The sequence below is a fragment of the Ursus arctos genome, unplaced genomic scaffold (genome assembly GCF_023065955.2).
Source record: "Ursus arctos isolate Adak ecotype North America unplaced genomic scaffold, UrsArc2.0 scaffold_14, whole genome shotgun sequence".
Taxonomy (NCBI): domain Eukaryota; kingdom Metazoa; phylum Chordata; class Mammalia; order Carnivora; family Ursidae; genus Ursus; species Ursus arctos.
In genome coordinates, this window is record NW_026622808.1 from 8,615,074 (window position 1) to 8,633,068 (window position 17,995).

Consider the following 17,995-nt stretch of genomic DNA (forward strand, 5'->3'; position numbering starts at 1 on the left):
TGTTCCCAAATGCTAGCGCCAGAAGGATCGCGTGGAGGGCTTGGTGACCCCCAGCTTCCCGGGCCCCACGTCCGGGGGTCTGGACTCAGCAGGTATGAGGCGGGGACTGGAAGTTGCATCTCGAACCATCTGCCCGGCGGGACTGACACACCAGCGATCACACGGGAGTAACACTGCTCCAAAGGCCAACATGGCGTCTCCGTTGTTAGGTGACTTTTGGTGATTTTCTTCTTAGGAATGTCTGCGAATAGAGAGGGATAAAAAGTCACAGAGAATGAATAAAATGTGGGCTGTTGGTTCAATACAGAAGATCCACTTTGCTGAAACCTCTGAGTCCAAATCCTCCGTGTTAACAAGAAACCCATGAGCCTCTGGTACAATCCCAGCATTTCCCTAAAGTGTGACTCTGTGGATTTATTTGAAGGATGCTAGTAGAATAGGTTCTTCTGGAATTTTATATTCAGATATTAACCACTTAGGGGTAATGTATTGATTTCGAGTTTGGCAGGACCAACTGTATTTCCTTGTATCCCCTTACAATTCTTAGAACCAACCAATAACCCGTTTTATGGATAGTTCATACTCTTCCGTTCATTCCGCCGACACATATTTGTTGAGCACTTAGTATGTGCGAAGTACTGTTGCAGCTGCTAGAATATCTCCACAGTAATTATCACCAAGTAAAAGTGCCATTTGAAACCCACACTGCTGACTCTTGATACCCCCAGGCAATCAATATTGGAGTCTAAACCATGAGCTGTTTTCCCGTCAACCAAAACACAAGTGCAGAACACAGTTAAGCATGCACGACACGGCATCTCTGCTGGGCACCCGTGGATAACATCATGGGGACAAGAGTCAGGGCAGTGCATGGTCTGTCTGTCCTCTCAAGAATTTACAGACGATCAGGGAAGGGCTGTGCTTTCTGTGAGCCCAATCGATTGTTAATTTGCCCGAGTAATGAGCTAATTTCTCTAACGTGTGTGTCGGGTTGCAGAAGAAGCCAAGGAAAAGCAGTCCTAGGGTGCCTTGGGCACGGGAGAGGAGGTGTCACTGGGGAGGGAGCGTTTCTGAGCTGAGGCCAAAAGCCAGCGTCTGCGTGCCGGGTGTGTGGAAACCGCGGAGGGTTCTGGAACAGTGTGAACAACCCCGCGCCAAGGCGCAGAGGTGTGAGAGATCGTGGAGCACCGAGCGGGAGCGGCCAAGGTGGGAAAACTGGATCCTCGCACTGGGAATGTGTCATAATTCAACTTTGCTATTTGGCCTTGAAATGATTGCTGAAATTATCTGACAGACCAAGTTCAGTGTAAGTCAACAAACACTTCAAAGCCAAATCTGACATTTTGGATTGTCTGTTCTGCTTGTTTCCAAAAGACTGGATCAGGAGAAGCTGATGACATCACTGTCGTGTTATCCTCAAGCACCTTTTATTATTTGCGCCAACAACAGGCATCTGAAAGGCGTGCACGGCTTGTGACGGGCACGTACCTGGTACTTGCACGAACAGGCTAACGGGGCCTGGAACACGCAGTTGTGTGTCATCAAGGCGCCTTTCTCAGACTGTATCTTTCGAGTCTCACGAAGCCTCTTGCACACTGACCACCTTCGGGGAAAGACAGAGGAGGACTTCTTCTCCCTAGGTCGCCTTATCCCCAAAAGTGATGTAAGCCCCCTTTCTTACGGACGGCACCCCAGGCAGGTTTCCCCTACTTGTGCTCTGAATCCTTGGGCCTCAAATACTCCTCTGCTCATCCTTCTTGCCAACAGAATCCTTGCTCAACAGCTTTTAGGCTGGCCGTATTCCAGAACGTCTGGCTCGGGGTCTTGTCCGTTTGTGTTCAGTGGGCTCATCGGTGGCATCACTGAATCGGGGCTCCTCGGGGTCTGTGGCTCAGAGCCACACAGGGGTTTGGAACCACCAGTTCTAGGACCACTCTGAAAGTGGCAACTACCCTCTGCAAAGGCCAGGTTATATGGATCCTTGGATGGTTTGCTGGCCATGGAAGGATGTCTCTGGGGCTGGGAAAAAGTGTTCAAGAATAGTATGAATGGAGGTGGTGTCAGTGCAGGTTGCCCTGCTGGGGTAGAGGCCCCTTCACCCCACAGTGTGCACACACCTGCAGCGCCCCCTGTGTTTGGGGTGAGAGCTCCCTGAGCTGCCTGGCCTTTTGTTCCTGCACGCTTCCCCGATCGAACTGCAAGCCCCAATGCGGCTTCTGCTAAGAGGCCCATTTTGTATGACCCAGTGCCAAGCAGCTTCTGCGTCTCCGTGGTTCTCACTCTACCCATCTTGTGATGCCCAAGGGGCTCACAGCTCTGCCGGCCTTCTTCCTGCCGCTGACAGTGGGCCAGGTGGCGTTCACCCTGTTCCCTGCAGCCATGCATTTCCCTCTTGCAGTGTCGTTAAGGGAGCGGCCCACGGCCCAAAGAGGAGACCATCGGGGCGCTCTGGGCAGGAGATACAGATTAGGAACCGCATTTTATGGAAGTGCTCTTAATGTGGGTATTTTTTTAAGATTTTATTTATTTGAGAGAGAGAGAGCTCATGTGCACACAAGCAGGGGGAGGGGAGAGGGAGAGAGAATCTCCAGCAGACTCCGTGCTGAGCGTAGAGCCCAACACGGGGTGAGAGAATATATTCACCAAGTTTGCACCGTGGCTCAGGGTCCAGGTGGAAAGACTCAAAGCCCCACTTTCGGGCACCATATGATGTAGTTTTGGAACATAGGTGAGCTTTGGTGGGGTGTGGTCTGGAGCCAACGGCCAAGAAAGAATTCTTGAGATGTCCTTGGTGTAAAATGGTGGTTTTATTAAAGCACGGGGACAGGACACTTGGGCAGAAAGAGCTGCTGCTTTGGGCATCCAAGCTGTTGGGGAATTTTGCATGGCAGAGTGTTTGAGAAGCGAGGGCAGGTAGTCCCTTCCTCCTCAAGGGTCCCGTCCTCCTGGTGTTGGTGTCGTGTAGTGGGAGGATGTGGCAGCGTGGGCGACCAGAGGGACTTACGGATAGGGTGTAGACCAAAGTGTTTTCTGTCCTAAGAGTGCGATTGTGAAGGCCCCTTTTGTAGCCAGAACGGTTTCCAGCAGGAGTCATGGCAGCTGATGTCAGCTGAGAACGTGCCACAGGCCAGCGGGCGTGCTTGGCACTGGGCATCCTACTTTGTTTTGTCTCCAGGCAGCTCTGGGAGCTAGGGCTAGCGTCCCCCCGCCTAAGCGCAGAGGATGGGGTCCCTTGCCCAGATGCCAGAGCCACGGTGTGAATGCAGGCCGTCTGATCGTTCAGCCCACGCTGCCTCTCCACGTGTTACGTTGGACCTCGTATTCGTCCATATGTATGTTCTCCCATCTTTCACTTGGCTGCACTGTTGGGAAGTGACGTGCGCATGTGCACACACACACACACACACACACGCTGTGCTGGGAATTAGTGGACCAACGAGCTTCACATGGCTTACTGGTGACCATTTGAAAGCAGGGGTGACCTTCGGAGCACACCAGAGCTCATGTCTTTGCCTCGACAACAGGGACAGGCTCCACAGCCGAACTGAGGGATCGTGACGTATGTTCTGGCTCTTTGGGAAAAGGCTCGGCTCTTCAAATGAAAGGACCATGTCGGGAGGCTCTCTCCGGCCCTTATTTCTTCTTCCTTCCACGGCTCTTACCAGTCACGTTTCTTCTCTGTGGCTCTTGGTTGCACATGGCCCATGTCACCTTGGAGGCCAAAGGAATGCTGAGGTTGGGGGGCGAGGTGGGGGGAGCAGATGCGGCCTCAGGGTTGACAGAGTGGCTGTCTGCCCGAAGCCCCAGAAGTGGTACTGGTGATCCCCCTGAGATGCATTCACCCCAGTTCTTCCAAACTTCTGGTGACACCTGGCACCTCCTCCCTCCTCCTTCTGCTGCCAGAACCTGGCTTCCTCTAGATTTCAGCAAGAGGGGGGCAGTGCTACTCTAAATAGTCAGCCGGACCCCCCAAAGGCAGCAGCGCACTGTTCATTTGGGCACAGAGCTGTCAGAACAGGCCGCGTGAGGAACCACCACCATCCGAGAAGCTGTGTGCGGCTCCTTTGTCTCAGACCACGTGGTAACCACACATCCCTGCAGACCACGCGCTCCCAGCCTTTGCCAACCAGGGCGCCCCGTCCTGGAAAGTGCCGGGGACCCACTGACAAGGTCTGCCTCACTAGCCCGCCTTTTTCTGCGCTCCAGTATAAGTCCCCTTTCTGTTTCTACTTGTCATTACATCACCCATCATTCCAACCGACTTTCGTCATGTGTTATTGCTGACCTTCCATATTACTAACGTTCACGGATGGCCATGTAGGAAGGCACCCTCATCTTACCCGCAGCGTGTTTCCAGATCCCACTGTGGGATGGCCGGTTTCTGGAAAGTATTAGTTTGCACTCCCTCCCGCTTTTGCCCCTAGAACCGGAGGGAGGGGGGATCTGTGCCTCCGAGCTAGCAGCCAGCATTCACAACGGAGGAGATAAGCCCTGTTCTCCGTAGCACTTTGCATCTTTGAGGACACTATGTGATTTCCTTATTTTAGTTTTTGTCTGTCTTCACCCACTGCATGGCACACGCAGGCACATGCACACGCATGACCGTGCACACACACACACACACACACACACACACACACACACACACACAAATAGCAACTCAGCAAGAGCAGGGATTTTTGTCTTTTTGTTCACCGCTGTATCCCCAGTGACTGGAACAGCGCCTGGTACTCTGTAGATCGATCGATCAATAATTGTTAAATAAATCAAAATCCAGAGTCTCCAGTTGGGCATCTGCTTTCGGCTCAGGTCATGATCCTGGGGTGCTGGGATCGAGCCCTGTGTCAGGCTCCCTGCTCTGGCGGGCAGTCTGCTTCTCCCTTTCTTCCTGCCCCCCACCATGCTGTCTCTCTCTCTCTCTCTCTTTTAAATGAAGAAAGAAAATTCTCTTAAAAAAATAAATCAACCAAAATCCATTGTAGAGATGAAGAATCCCAAGGCCCCCAATATTGTTTTCGCTTTTCTAACCACATCAGGAGTGGGGACCTCCTGTTTCCTTGTTGATTGAACGCTTACCTCAATATGTAACATACGTGATGTATGTAGAGTGCCTCGCACCGCTCACGGAGACAGACGTGGCTCTTGTTAGCACTGTGGTGGCCGGGACAATGTGCATCCACCTGGGACCTGCCTGACCCACACCCCCGTTGGGCCCCTCCACGGTGCTCTCTGGGGAAGGACGGGTCCCCAAGGGGAGAGCTCCAGGCAACTCACGCGCCCCAACCAAGGGGTTATTGTTCGCCTTGCTTACAGGAGGGGGGCTCTCCTGCCCCGACCTCTGCTCCCAGTACCTCTCGCCCTAGAACGCAAGCGCATCTCCTGTTTGCTTTGACTTCAGGACAACATCTATAGTGTTACCCCAGGAATATCTGGGACATCATTGGAGGTATGACTGTGAGAGAGCGTCTGAGAACACCTCTCGCTGGCAAGGTATTTCGATGGGACCTAAGCCCACAGTGCCTTCAGTGTTCTTTCAACGCTGTACGGTAAAGCAAAACTGTCCTTGCGTTGCCCTTCCATTTTCCCCAATAATTGGAGACACATAGTTATCTTTGCTGGTGATCTCTTTACTGGAAGGTCTCTGTTCCAAGTCAGAGGGAAGGGCTCTGGCTCGTTGAGGTGAAAGAACGTGTCATTTGTTTGAATGATGTCCGGTGACTTGCGAGCATCCAGGGATAGCTGAGCCAGAAAGAGCCGGAGCCACGGCACATCCAGGGACCTCCGGGCCCATTTTGTTGGCCACATCTCCAGAGTGTCACCATTACAGGGAAGAGAGCCCAGTGGCCCGCTGGGCCCACCAGCTGTGCCTATGACAGGGTCAAGTCGAAAAGACACATAGCTGCTGCCCCCACCCCACCTCCCGCGAAGCTGTTCTCCTGGGGGTTGGAACTCAGAGCCTCGGTTCAGATATTCTACCCAGTGGGCTTCTGCATCTCGGTCAAATGACTTGCTTTAAAAAACAAACAAACAAAACCAGAGGGATAAGCATCTGATGTACTGAAAACGTATCCTCCCGGTGGCCGTATGTCTGTGCCCTGCCTTTCCATACCTGACTTAGAACTTTGGCAGCGCTCCCTCCTGTCGCCTTGCCCGGTCTCCCTAATTGATGCCAGGTGATGTTTTCCAGCGCAAACAGCACGGATGGAGGGGTTCGTAATGGTGAATCCATAGCCCGACCGGAGCCATCCAGAAATCTTTTGACACTTAGTCAAGAGGGAATTGTCAAAACAAGATATCCATAACAGAGTTCCTGACTGTCTTTTCAAAGACACTTGAATTTCTGCCAGATTCCAGACAGACTCGCTTTCCCAGGGGGAACACGCGGCACACGGAGGGGATATTTCTTAGCAAATATTGATGCGCCAGAGAATGGGCATTAAATTATTGACTCGACAACTCATAATAAGCTGCTTTCGATTGCTGATATGAAGGCTCATCTCTTTACAGTGGGTTCTTCCGTTGGACTGTGGCGATTTGCTGGACTGAACGGACTTCGGGGAAGGGAAATGAGTAACACTTAAGAACACAGATGGGGCCTAGGAACTCGTCAGCACTTTCTGTGCCGGAAGCAACAGTGATGGCCGAGTTTTTACATACTCCCTCCAAGGAGTGCTATCTGCAGTGGTTTGGTTTGGTTTGGTTTTGCGGAGGCCGGGGCAGGTTGATTTTCGGCCCCTCTCATGAGCATGGGAGGCCCGCGAAGAGCCCCATGCCTGACTTTGCACCCGTCGGACCTGACCCACAGTAGGTCTGGTGTGGTGAAATCTAACCGTCTTGGCCAGACCCTTACCCTGGGCTCAGACGTGCCCGGGGTCGGCTGCCCATTGGAGCAGCTTGCCCGACAGGTCTGACCTCTTGGTTGCAACATGATTTGGCCTGGCCGGTGACGTGTGCTGTCTGTCCGGTGTTGGCCTCCCGGGGGCCTCATGGCTGTGACAGAGCCACCCGACGCCCAGCGAGGCAGGGGCCTGGTCCCTGGAGCCCAGAGCCCGGGAACCTGCCTTTCCCTAGGCCTGAATCCGGCTCCTCGCCCGCCTGGCTCTTACAGTCTTAATTCCTTTCAATTTCCTGTTTCAAGGCAAGCCCCTCTTTTCGTCCCATCCCCCACTCCTGTCAGGCCACCTTCCCCGATTCCTGCTTCCTGCCGAGGCCGCTCACTCTCTCTGGCCCCCAGATGTCTCCCCACACCATCCTCCTTCCCCCCAGTCTCCCGCCTTCTCTCCGGAGTTGACTTTCTTCCAGCTTCTCTGTGGGCGCAGAGCATTGCCTGTAGTCCACATCGAGATGGGGGTGGCAGCCCCGGGACTGGGGAGATGGAATGTCTCCAGATGGGGCCCGGAACTTCAGAGGGCAGGGCGAGGAAGGTGCCCCTCTCCCCTCCCCATGTCACCCCAGCACAGACTGGGCACAGACCCCCTTGGGGGGCACTGGCCTTGCCCCTTCCAGAACGCCTCCAGACAAGAGCACGATACCTTCAGGAAGCTTGTCCTTTCCACAGGAGCCAGGGCTTGGTCATGTGGGCCCAGTGTGCTGTCCCGGGGCGTGATCCTGCCCAAAGGCGGAGGCAAACACTCGGCGTGACATAAATGGTGAAGCAACGTTAGGATCTGTTTTATCTGAATTTTCTTCGTTTTCAATCAGAACCGAAGCATAGGCCAATTCGGGGCCGATCCTTTGCCTTCTCGTGTGTTTCCTTGAGGGGTCTGTCCCTCGGCGTCACAGACAGGGCTTCCCACAGTCCCCCGGGTTGGGCCCCCTCCCGAGCCCCCTCCCCGGCCAGGCCCAGCCCCGCGGGGCTCCCTCCCAGGGAACATGGCCATATCTGGAGCCAGCCCTGCTGTGGGCCTGCGGCCTTCCTGGGGCTCTCTGAGGGCAGGGCGGGGCCGACCTCTGAGCCCCCCCTCCTCACCCACACACGGGGGAATTGTTGCTGACTTCTGGCGGGAACAGTCGGCATCGGAGCGCGGCCGTTCTGAGCACACGTACGTCCAGCAGCGCGACGGCAGCTCTTCGTCGGCGTTCCTTCTGCTCTCGCCGCGCTGCTCTTACTCCGCGCGTCGACGTGTGCGTGATGCCTTGTGCCGGCACCGCCGGGGTGCCCGGCTTCCAGCGCTGGGCATGACTTCAGAGTCTTGCTTTCTGCAGGCCTTCTAGGTTCCCCTTGGGTTGGCTTTGTGCTTCTCCTCCTCCTGCCCGTGACCCCGGCCTTGGTGCTGCCCCGGCTCTGACCTGGCCTTCCTTGCCGGGGGGGGGGGGGGGGGGGGGGCACCCACCCCCACCCCCACCTCCGGGCCGGCGCTTCTGTCCCCTGGCATCCGCTAGGCTGGCTCTGCTCGCCTTCCCGCCGCAGCCAGCCTGCGCCCAGCTGCCCTTCCTGTGGCTAACGAGCCACACGGCTGCTGCCAGATATTCCGCCCTGAACTTCCAACCTTTCCTGGACACCCGTCCTCACGGCCGGGCCGCAGCTGGATCGGGGCTCCGTGTCTGAACAGAATGCCACCCAGGTGTTCCTTCCGGTTCTGCTCCTTTCCCCTCCCTTCGGGGACGAACGGCATCTGAGTTCTGTCGTTAGGCCGTGGGGCTGGCTCTCTCGGGGACATGGGGCAGCAGCTGCTGGCCGCACACACACGGGCCCCCTTCTTGGGCGCGGGTCCCACGAGCAGCAATAATTACTGTCATCCGTGCTGCTGTTCACGGAGCGCCAGATTCGCCCTGGGAGCCTCCTGCACCTTGTCTTACCGAACCCTCCCCACACACCGAGGAAGTCGGTATTTCGGGGCTTTTACACGTGGTGGAACCGAACTCACCGTGAAGGAATGGAGGTCGGGCCTCCCTGACTCCCCAAACCAGCGCCCCTGCCACCACATCAGAGCGCGCGATTCCTGTTGCTGCAGATCCTCTAACCTAAGGGAAGGGCTGGTAATAACTGACGCAGGCGTTGAAGGGTGGAGAACGATTGCTTAGGAGCGCTGGCCTGGCTCTAGAAGGGTCTCTGGCTCCAGGGGCAGTGAGGAAGCGGGGTCCAAGTGGAGGGTCCCAGACTGTGGCCCTGCGGGAGGGTGACAGAGGGCGGAGGGTGGAAGCAGGGGGTGGGACAGGAGGTCTGTTGAGGGGGTGGGGTCCCCCAGAGCTGCCCAGGAGGGTTCACCCTCCAACGGAGAGAAGAAAGCCAGGGATGGGTTGAGTGCCAGGTGAGAACAGAACCAGTCAGAACATCAGAGAAGACCTTTGCTGGGTTTTTTAATGAAAGCACTGTTTGCGGGACTGTGGAGTGAAAGAGGAGCGGCAGGGGAGGGGAGAGGCTGTCCATGCCCCTTTCCCGAGCTGGCTGAGCTTCAGGCTGGGGGCAGGAAAGCTGCTGGGGGGCCCACCCCGCGCCGCCTTGCACCCAGCTCCCACGTGGGTCTCAGGGGCGCCCCGCCAGTCTGCGCCTTCCGGTCCCAGACTCAGAATGTAAATATGTTCACCTTCTCCGCTGGGCGTCTACTCTTTTCTTAGCTTATTTGCCCAGTAATGGGATTAAAGGGAACATTTACATGAACTTTGGAAAACAAATATTCCAGTTTTGTCTTTTCTCCCGCTCATTCCCCACCTCAGCTCAGGAGTCTGCTGCAAGAAATCTGTTTGATCAGGGAGAACCCACAGGTTAATGCATAAGCAAATGTCACCTGTCAACAGGCACAACTGGAAAAAAGCCCGGTCAGTTGTGGCAGTGTTTCCTAAATGTCTGCGGAGGAGCTCCGGAGGCCATTCGTGGCAGGAGAGGTGATCACAGGCGCTAACAGTGTAGGTACACGGTGGACAGTCGCCAACAGCCAGTGCGGCTTTGCTGTGATCAGCAAAACCAGATCAGAGGACCTCAGATAACATTGCCCTTTGCACCCCCTCCCTACTACCTCGTCACCCCTCCTCTCCCACTGCGCTGGGCACCACATCCCCTACAGCTGAGGGCTGAGGGGGTGGTGGTCTGTGCTGAGATCTGCCCTCACTCTCCCAAGAAAAGACAGAGTCCTCCCCCTCCTCCCCTCTCCTCTCCTCCCCCTCCTCTGCCTCCCCTTTGCCTCCCTCTTCCAACTCCTCCCCTCCGTCCTCCCCTTCTCTTCCTTCTCCCTCTCCCCCTCCTCCTCCCCCTCTTCCCCTTCTTTCACCTCCCCTCACTCTTTCTCTTCTTCCCCTTCCCGTCCCTCCTTACCCTCCTCCTCCTCCCCTCCCTCCTCTCTGTCCTCTTCCTCCCTTCCCTTCCTCCTCCTCCTCCTCTTCCCCTTCCTCCACCTCCCCTCGCTCTTCCTCTTCCCCTCCCTCCTTCCCCCTTCCCCTCCCTCCTCCTCCTCCTCCCCTCCCTCCTCCCCCTTCTCTTCCTCCTTCCTCTTCCTCCTCTTCCTCCTCTTCCCCTTCCTCCACCTCCCCTCAGCTCTTCCTCTTCTTCCCCTTCCCCTCTTCCTTCCCCGCTTCCCCTCCCTCCTCCTCGTCCTCCTCTCCCTCCTCTCTGTCCTCTTCCTCCCTCCCCTCCCTCCTCCTCAAGCACCAGGAGTTGTTACCTATGCTCAGCGGTGGCAGCACAGCCTCCATTAATTTGCAGGTTTCCAGTGTTTCACTGGAAAAAATATGGACCATTAATCCAGATGAACAGTCTTCAGAAAACACAGCACTGTTCCGGAGAGAACGGTGTCTCATGTCCTTCCCAGTCTGCAAAGGAGTTTGTTTTCTTACATCTTTTTTTAATTGCCATGAGCTGGACTTGTAAATATTGGAAGTGGTTGAGTAATCCCCATCTGGTAAACTGACCAAAGGAAATGGCCATTTTTTCCCTACTCCTGGGCCCCCGGCGCCCCGCGCCTGCCCCCGTGAGGGGCACCTGGGTCTGCAAAGGGCAGCGCTGCCCTGCCAGGTGCCCACACAGCAGTGCACGGAGCCGAGCGAAGCGTGGCGGGAAGGATTCCCATGGTCAGGAGCCTCGCCAGGTGTTTCTGAGCTGGGGGTGGGGGCAGAGAGCTTTCATTGTTCGAGAACTTGGCAGGTTCCCAGAAGTTCAACTGTCTTTCCTCGTTCTGAAATGTCAAACATTTCCTTAGCTGGGGGATGGATGAGCAGACCCCCTGACGTTTCAGCCCTACTCTGAGGCGAAAGAAAGAAGTTCGTGTTCTCTCTCTCTCTCTCTCCTCTGAATACTAGTTCCTCAGGCCACGTGGTCTCCTGCGACCTCTAGGCCGAAGCCACTTTCCTGTGTCTCAAGGGCTGGAGGCTCTTCCCTGCCTCTGTCTTGAAGAAAAAGCAAATCATCCTCGCTTCTGTGTGGTGGTGACTTTTTTTTGTGTTAACGATGCTTTATCTTCGAGTGAAGTAGCGAGAGAGGAAGTATGCGTGGGGTTCACGCAAGGGAATCCAGGGCGCCGGGGAGGGCACAGGTAAAACCAGACCGGCCCCGAATCGATCCTGGTGCATCATGTGCGTTATGCCCTCCCGTCTATTTGTCTCTGTTTAAAAAGTTTCCACCAGACAAAGTGGAAAGGAGGGAGAAGAAAGGAAAAAGAGAAGAGGAGAGAACCAAGTCGAAACTCTGTATCCCCATTTTTCAGCCCCAGCGAGCCTGGGGGCCCCCCGTCCCTGATAAGCCCCACATTGTGTCGGGGGCCTGGATCCCCCCTGGATAGGCCCCGCGGGTGCAGAGAAAGGGGAAGAGGTGGAGCAGGGATCATCCCACCTGGATTCCCAGGCTGGCTCTAGGGCTCACCAGGAGCAAAGCTTTCCCTTCGGGTGACCTGGAGCCCGGAGCACATCCCTGGCTGAGAAGTGAGCGAGCAAGGCAATGCACGCACGGGGCTTCCACACACCCGGTGCTTCCACACACCCGGTGCACACGCGTATTCCCTGCACGGCGCGGCTTAGCCCTCCCTGGCTTCAGAACGAGCGTTGGTCACTCTTCCCAAAACATCCTTCAGAGAAGAGAGACTCCATTCAAGGAAGGTGCCAGAGCCGTGGCCTCGCTCCAAGAAGGCCAGACGCTTAAAGAGAAAGCATTGCCGTGTGGTAAGGTACAGGAGTACCTGCTCTTTGACCGGGAGAACCCCGAAGGCTGCGCTGGCCTTGGCCTGTCACGGTCACTTGCCATCTCCAGATGACTTCCTCACTTGACCGCCCACACACACCCGTTTATCGAACCCTGGTGACAATGTCGCAGCCAGAGGGCACCCGTTTGCTCCGAAAATATAAAAGACATATTTGTCACTCACGCTTTAAGTCCCTGCTCATCCCCAGATGGGAACCCGGTTGACCCCATGACATCAAGGTGCTCTCTCTCTGGTGTCAGGAGTGAAGTGTGTTTTCAGTTTTCGCGGGTATCGGGGTGCCCTGCGTCACGTCTCCTGTGGCACGCGTTGCGTGCCTCGCGGTTTCTGCGATAGAATCATTACCGGCTTACGGAGGAATTGCTGTATTAATAGTGGTTCCAGGAGGCCCACCCACCCTGCTGCTAAACTGTCCCGTTAAAGGACTCCCAGCCCAGAAGCTTCTGTCTGGCCTCCTGGCATCTGTGCGGCATCTGTCCATTGGTGCTGATCGCCTTTTGAATCTTCTCTTTGGCTTCCTTGACACATGTTCTCATCTTCTCTCTCTCTCTCTCTCGACTGTTCCTGCTTTTTCTTTCTTATTACTGGTTCTTCTCGTCTCTTCCAGATGGTCAATACATTTATTCGTTTATATAAAAAACAACAAAAGAGCCATGCCTCTTCTGTGGGTGAAGCTCTGTTCTAGGTACGAGGGATGCGGCCATGAGCTGGACAGGCTTTGCCCCTCTGTTGGACCCTCACGTGCCAGTGGTGGGGACCGACAGACAGTGTCTGAGCACAGTCGATGGGAGGCCAGGGAGGAGGTCTTTGAGGGAGTGACACTGATGCTGGGTTCTGGGGACAAGTAGGGAGCAAGTAGGCCAAGGGGGACAGGAAGGGCCCACGTGTAAATGCTGGGCAGCGGGATGGAGCGTAACCCTGGCCATTGAGGGAACTGAAGGCCGGGTGGCTGGAGCCTGGGTGCCGAGTGTGGCTGCCGGGGTAGCGGGACCCAGATCGTGGGGGGCCTTTGAGGCCCCCTAAAGAGTTTGGATTTCAGTCTAGCCCTCTGAGAGTTGCAAGGCAGCCAGTAAGCTGATCTGGTTTGTGCTCCGGCTCAGTTACGGGGGGCAGATTGCCAGAGTGCGCGGCAGGTGGGTGCACCGCCGTGGCCCAGGTAGGAGGTGGCAGGAGCCGCTGGTGCCTGGGGGCCCGTTCCCTGGAATTACATACAAGCTCGAACCGGGCGTATGGTTTCTTCTTCCCAGCCAATCACTGTCCTCCATCTCCTCGCTCCCGTCTCTTGTTCTGCTCTGCTTGTCACCACCGGCTGTGAATCTCAGGGTCACTGGTGTTGGCCTCTCCTTCAGCCGTCCCCTCCCGTGCAGTCCAGGACCCCTGCTGCCCATCCAGCCTCTCGATCCCAAGCGCTCCGCCAGCTCCAGTCATGCCCCGAGCAGCAGTCACTGAACCACCACGCCTTGTCTCCCGTCTTTTCTCAGCACCCAGGCCTCCCCCGTCTTTGGGGTTACCCTGCGCTCTGGAGTGCTAGCAGGTGCCCCTCCACGCTCCTCAGTCCCTCTGCGGCCTCCAGTTCCATGATGGTTCCCTGATCCTACGCAGGACGATCTCCCAGCCCCGCCAGGAAGTGGTGGGATTCCTGCCCAGGGGAGCTTTTGGTCAACCTGGAGATGTTTCTGGAGGCTGAAACGAATGAAGAGATTTGTTCTTCTGGTTGTGGCAAGAAGATGGACTGAGATCATGTTCACTCGCGTGCGCGCGCGCGCGCGCGCGCGCGCACACACACACACACACACACACACACACACACACTCACTCTCGCGCATGCGCACCTGACTGCACGCGTCTGGAAAGGCGAGATGAAGTATCACAGCCCCGCCCCCGAAATGCTGACGCACCGCTGATTTACAAGGAAGAGAGGAAATCCCCCGAGGGAGAGAAATGGAGAGAGAGCTGGAAACCAGAGCCCCGGTGGATGCACCGAGGCTGCAGCTGGGTCGTTCTCGGCCGCGGTGATGTAGAGCAGGGGTCCACACGCTTCTGTGAAAGACGGGGTAGTAAATAGCCTAGGCTTCGCAGACCACAGACAGTGCGTCACATCTTCTCCTTTGTCTGTTTTGACAACCCTTAAAAAATGTACAAACCATTCTTGGCGCGGGGGTTGTCTGAAAACAGACCACCAGCCAGAGTTGGCCCAAGGGGCCCCAGTTTGCTGACCCCTGATGGAGAGGCTTGGGTTAGTGTCCATGTGAACCTGGGGAGAAATCATAGGTCCCGAGAGGGGGTACTGATGTAAGATCAGATCGTCAGAGAAAGAGGGGGTGTTAGAACCAAATCACCCACTGTCACAGGGAGATGACAAGGAAGCTTGCCATATATTTTTATGTCCCTTCTTAATATTCCACACTGTGCCCATGCTGTGCTTTACAAGGGTTGAGTTGAAAGAGCACGCTCCTTGGGGCACCTGGTGGCTCAGTCAGTTGAGCGTTCAACTCTTGGTTTCGGCTCAGGTCACGGTCTCAGGGTCCTGAGATCAAGCCCTGCGTCCGGCTCCACGCTCAGTGGGGAGTCTGCTTGAGATTTCTCTCCCTCTGCTCTCTCTAAAATAAAGAAGTCTTAATTTCTTATTTAAGATTTTATTTATTTGAGAGAGAAAGAGCACAAGCAGGGAGGAGGGTTAAAGGGAGAGGAAAGAGCAGTCTTCCCGCTGAGCAGGGAGCCGGATGCGGGGCTCCATCCCAGGCCCTGAGCTCATGACCTGAGCTGAAGGCAGATGCTTAGTCACCTGAGCCACCCAGGCGCCCCAATAAATAAATATTAAAAAAAATAATAAAATGAACACTACTTGAACTACATTGAACTCTGGATGTCTGTGGAGGGAGTTCAGGGTGTCTGTGAACTTGGGTGGGAAAGTAAATTGAATTCTTGTTTCTACTAGCCTCTAATTGAGTGAAATACAGCCTTTTCTTCCGTTAAGAACGCAGACAATGAACCACACTATTAGTAGTCCTGGTGACTTTGTCATCCGTGGAAATCATAGGTATTTTCACATCAAAATATAGTGCGTGTATTATTATCTCAAATTTTTAAAAATATATATTGGATAAGCATGTTTCATTATAATTGGAAATTTTAAAACACATTTCTGAATAATTGTTGGGCCAAAGAGGAAATTGCTGAAAAAATTAAAATACATAGAACTTAGAAATCTAACAACAGTGAAATTATTTCATATCAAAAGTTACATGGGGGCACCCAGCTGCCTCAGTGGATGGAATGCACAACTCTTGATCTCAGGGTCGTGAGTTTGAGCCCCACGTTGGGTGTAGAGATTACTTAAAAATAAAATCTTAAAAAAAAAAAAAAGTTGCTGACTTTGAGGGACAGTACTTAGAAGAAAAATGGAAAATGAGTGAACTGACTTTCAGTTCAAAAAACAGAGTGAATCCAGAAAAAGCCTATGAGTCGTAGGATTAAGGAAAACAGATGCAGAAATTAAAACAGGAAGAGGCGCCTGGGTGGCACAGCGGTTGGGCGTCTGCCTTCGGCTCAGGGCGTGATCCCAGTTCTGGGATTGAGCCCCGCATCGGGCTCCTCTGCTATGAGCCTGCTTCTTCCTCTCCCACTCCCCCTGCTTGTGTTCCCTCTCTCTCTGGCTGTCTCTATCTCTGTCGAATAAATAAATAAAATCTTAAAAAAAAAAAAAGAAAAGAAATTAAAACAGGAAATAAGAGGGAGATGGCCAACAGCGTCAGAACCTGTTCTCGGAAGAGGTGATCAGAAGAGCCACCTTGAGGCAAGGCTAATCAGGAAAAGGAATGTCCAAATACGCCGTGTTAGAGACAAAAAGAAGGGCACAGGTACAACCTAGGGTTTAAATTCTAAGAGAATGTAATTTACGCCGGTATTTTTGAACGCTCAGAAAAAGCGGGCAGTTTCCCAGAAGATCCAGCTTAACAAAACTGAGTCCAGAAGAAGGGCGAGCAGACTCCCAGTGTGGGAAACTGTCCGAGTGCAGAGTGAGTGTTGCGGACACACGGCGTGACCGCTCATCCATTTATTCAACAAACGGGCATTGGGTCTCTGCTCCAGGTGCTGTCATGGAAGCTGGGGGTGCAGCAGCCGATGCCATAATCCCAGCTCCATACCGTCCGTCACTTCTGTCCAGTAGAACTTTCCGCAGTGAGGAAGGAAGTTCATCGGTTGTCTCTGTCCAATGTGGTAGCGCTGGCTGCGTGGGGCTCTTGAGCAGTTGAGATGTGGTTAGTGTAACTGAGAAACTGAGCTCTCTACTATATTTGATTTTAATTCACTGCAATGTAAAGAGCCCTGTGTGGCCGGTGGGTATCTAGTTAGTAAGATCCATAATGTGCTAGGGGCTTCCTGTAAGAGCATCAGGGGTTGAACTCCTGGGACCAACCTTTCCGGAAACAGCTCCTCCGTCTGAGGTGGGCAGTCCTGGGGGCCAAACAACTACGTGATCCTGTGCGTTTGACCCACCTGTCACTTCCTAGACGCGTTCACATGCTTTCTCTCACGTGCTCCTCGCTGCCCTCCTGGGGCGTCACTCGCGCAGGGACCCTTGAGGGAGCAAATGTTTATCCAGTGCTGACTTTGCAGAAGTCCCTCCATCGGATATATATTTTTAAAATTTTTTTAAAGATTTTATTGATTTGAGAGCAAGAAAGAGAGCCCGAGCGGTGGGGAAGGGGCAGAGGGAGAGGGAGAAGTAGGTTCCTCGCTGAGCAGGGAGCCCTGACACGGGGCTCGATCCTAGGACTCCAAGATCATGACCTGAGCTGAAGGCAGACACTTAACCCACTGAGCCACCCGGGCACCTCTCCGTTGGATACTTATGAGGGACCTAAGTATCTTGGGCTCAAGAAGGAAAGGCAAAGCCATGTATACAGTAGAGAAAATGGATTCTAGATGTAACCTTTCCTTGCAGACCCGAAAGCCCTTTGCTTTATTGATGCTTCATCAATGCAAACTGAAACCAGAGCTGAGCTGCCAGTGGAAGCTGGAGCCAAGGGCTGCGCGTGCCCTCCGCTCCTCACCGGAAGCCCCAGCCAGTCCCCCCACAGTCTTGCTGGCGCTTTGCTGGCACAACTCTCGAGCTGGAGAGGTAGAGAAACTCTCCACTGTCCCTGGAGCCCCATCCTCTGCAGCCAGCGCCCCAGGGCTGCTGACCCCACACACACGTGTGCATACACACACACACACACGGGGCACAAACCGCAGGCTCAGAGGGCCCGGACCCCTTGCAGAGCTGCATCCCCGTCCCCAGCGAAGGTAGTTCATAGGCTGCGTGATGCCCTTCTGGCGTGAATGGCTAAAGCGGCCTCTCGCGCTTCTGTTTTCCAGGGATGGTCATGGTGATTTTACTGCTGCTCGTGGCGATTGTGGTCGTGGCCGTCTGGCCCACCAACTAGCAGCAGTAAGGGGACCACCAGCCGTGACGCCTGCCAGCGCTGGAGAGAAGCCCGGCGCCCCAGTGGTCCATGAACCCCCTCTCAATAAATCCCCCCAAAGCTTTGAACAACTGCGCGTTGCTTCGGTAAAGGCACGGAGCGGGGCTTCTCTGGAGCTGCAGGCCCCGTACGACCCCTTTGCTTTCAATGCTGGTCATTGGGTGCCAGCCCAGGGTCCCTCAGGGGGCCGTGCCCCGTGGCTGCCGGTGGGTTCCGGCCACCCCGCAGTGCGCTGGGCTTCCCGGGGAGGGGGGGATGCCAGATTAATAGGCGTCCGTCTGCTTGGGGAAGTCGTGTGCCCGCGAAGGAGACGGTGAGTGAACAGCCAAGGCCCCGTGTGTCCAGGCGGGAAGGAAGGGCGCGTGTCTGAGTGCACCCGTCGTCCCGCACCCCCCGCCC

General features: G+C 54.9%; 1 protein-coding gene across 1 annotated transcript in view; it reads left to right on the forward strand.

Moving 5' to 3' along the window:
- STX8 (syntaxin 8) overlaps positions 1-17,664 on the forward strand; it is a 249,021-nt gene extending 231,357 nt beyond the window's left edge. Inside the window, exon 8 of the mRNA XM_044391747.3 lies at positions 17,490-17,664. Within this exon, the coding sequence (XP_044247682.1) occupies positions 17,490-17,557 (68 nt within the window). The 3' untranslated portion in view covers positions 17,558-17,664. The remainder of the gene's footprint in view (positions 1-17,489) is intronic.
- The last annotated feature ends 331 nt before the right edge of the window (positions 17,665-17,995 follow it).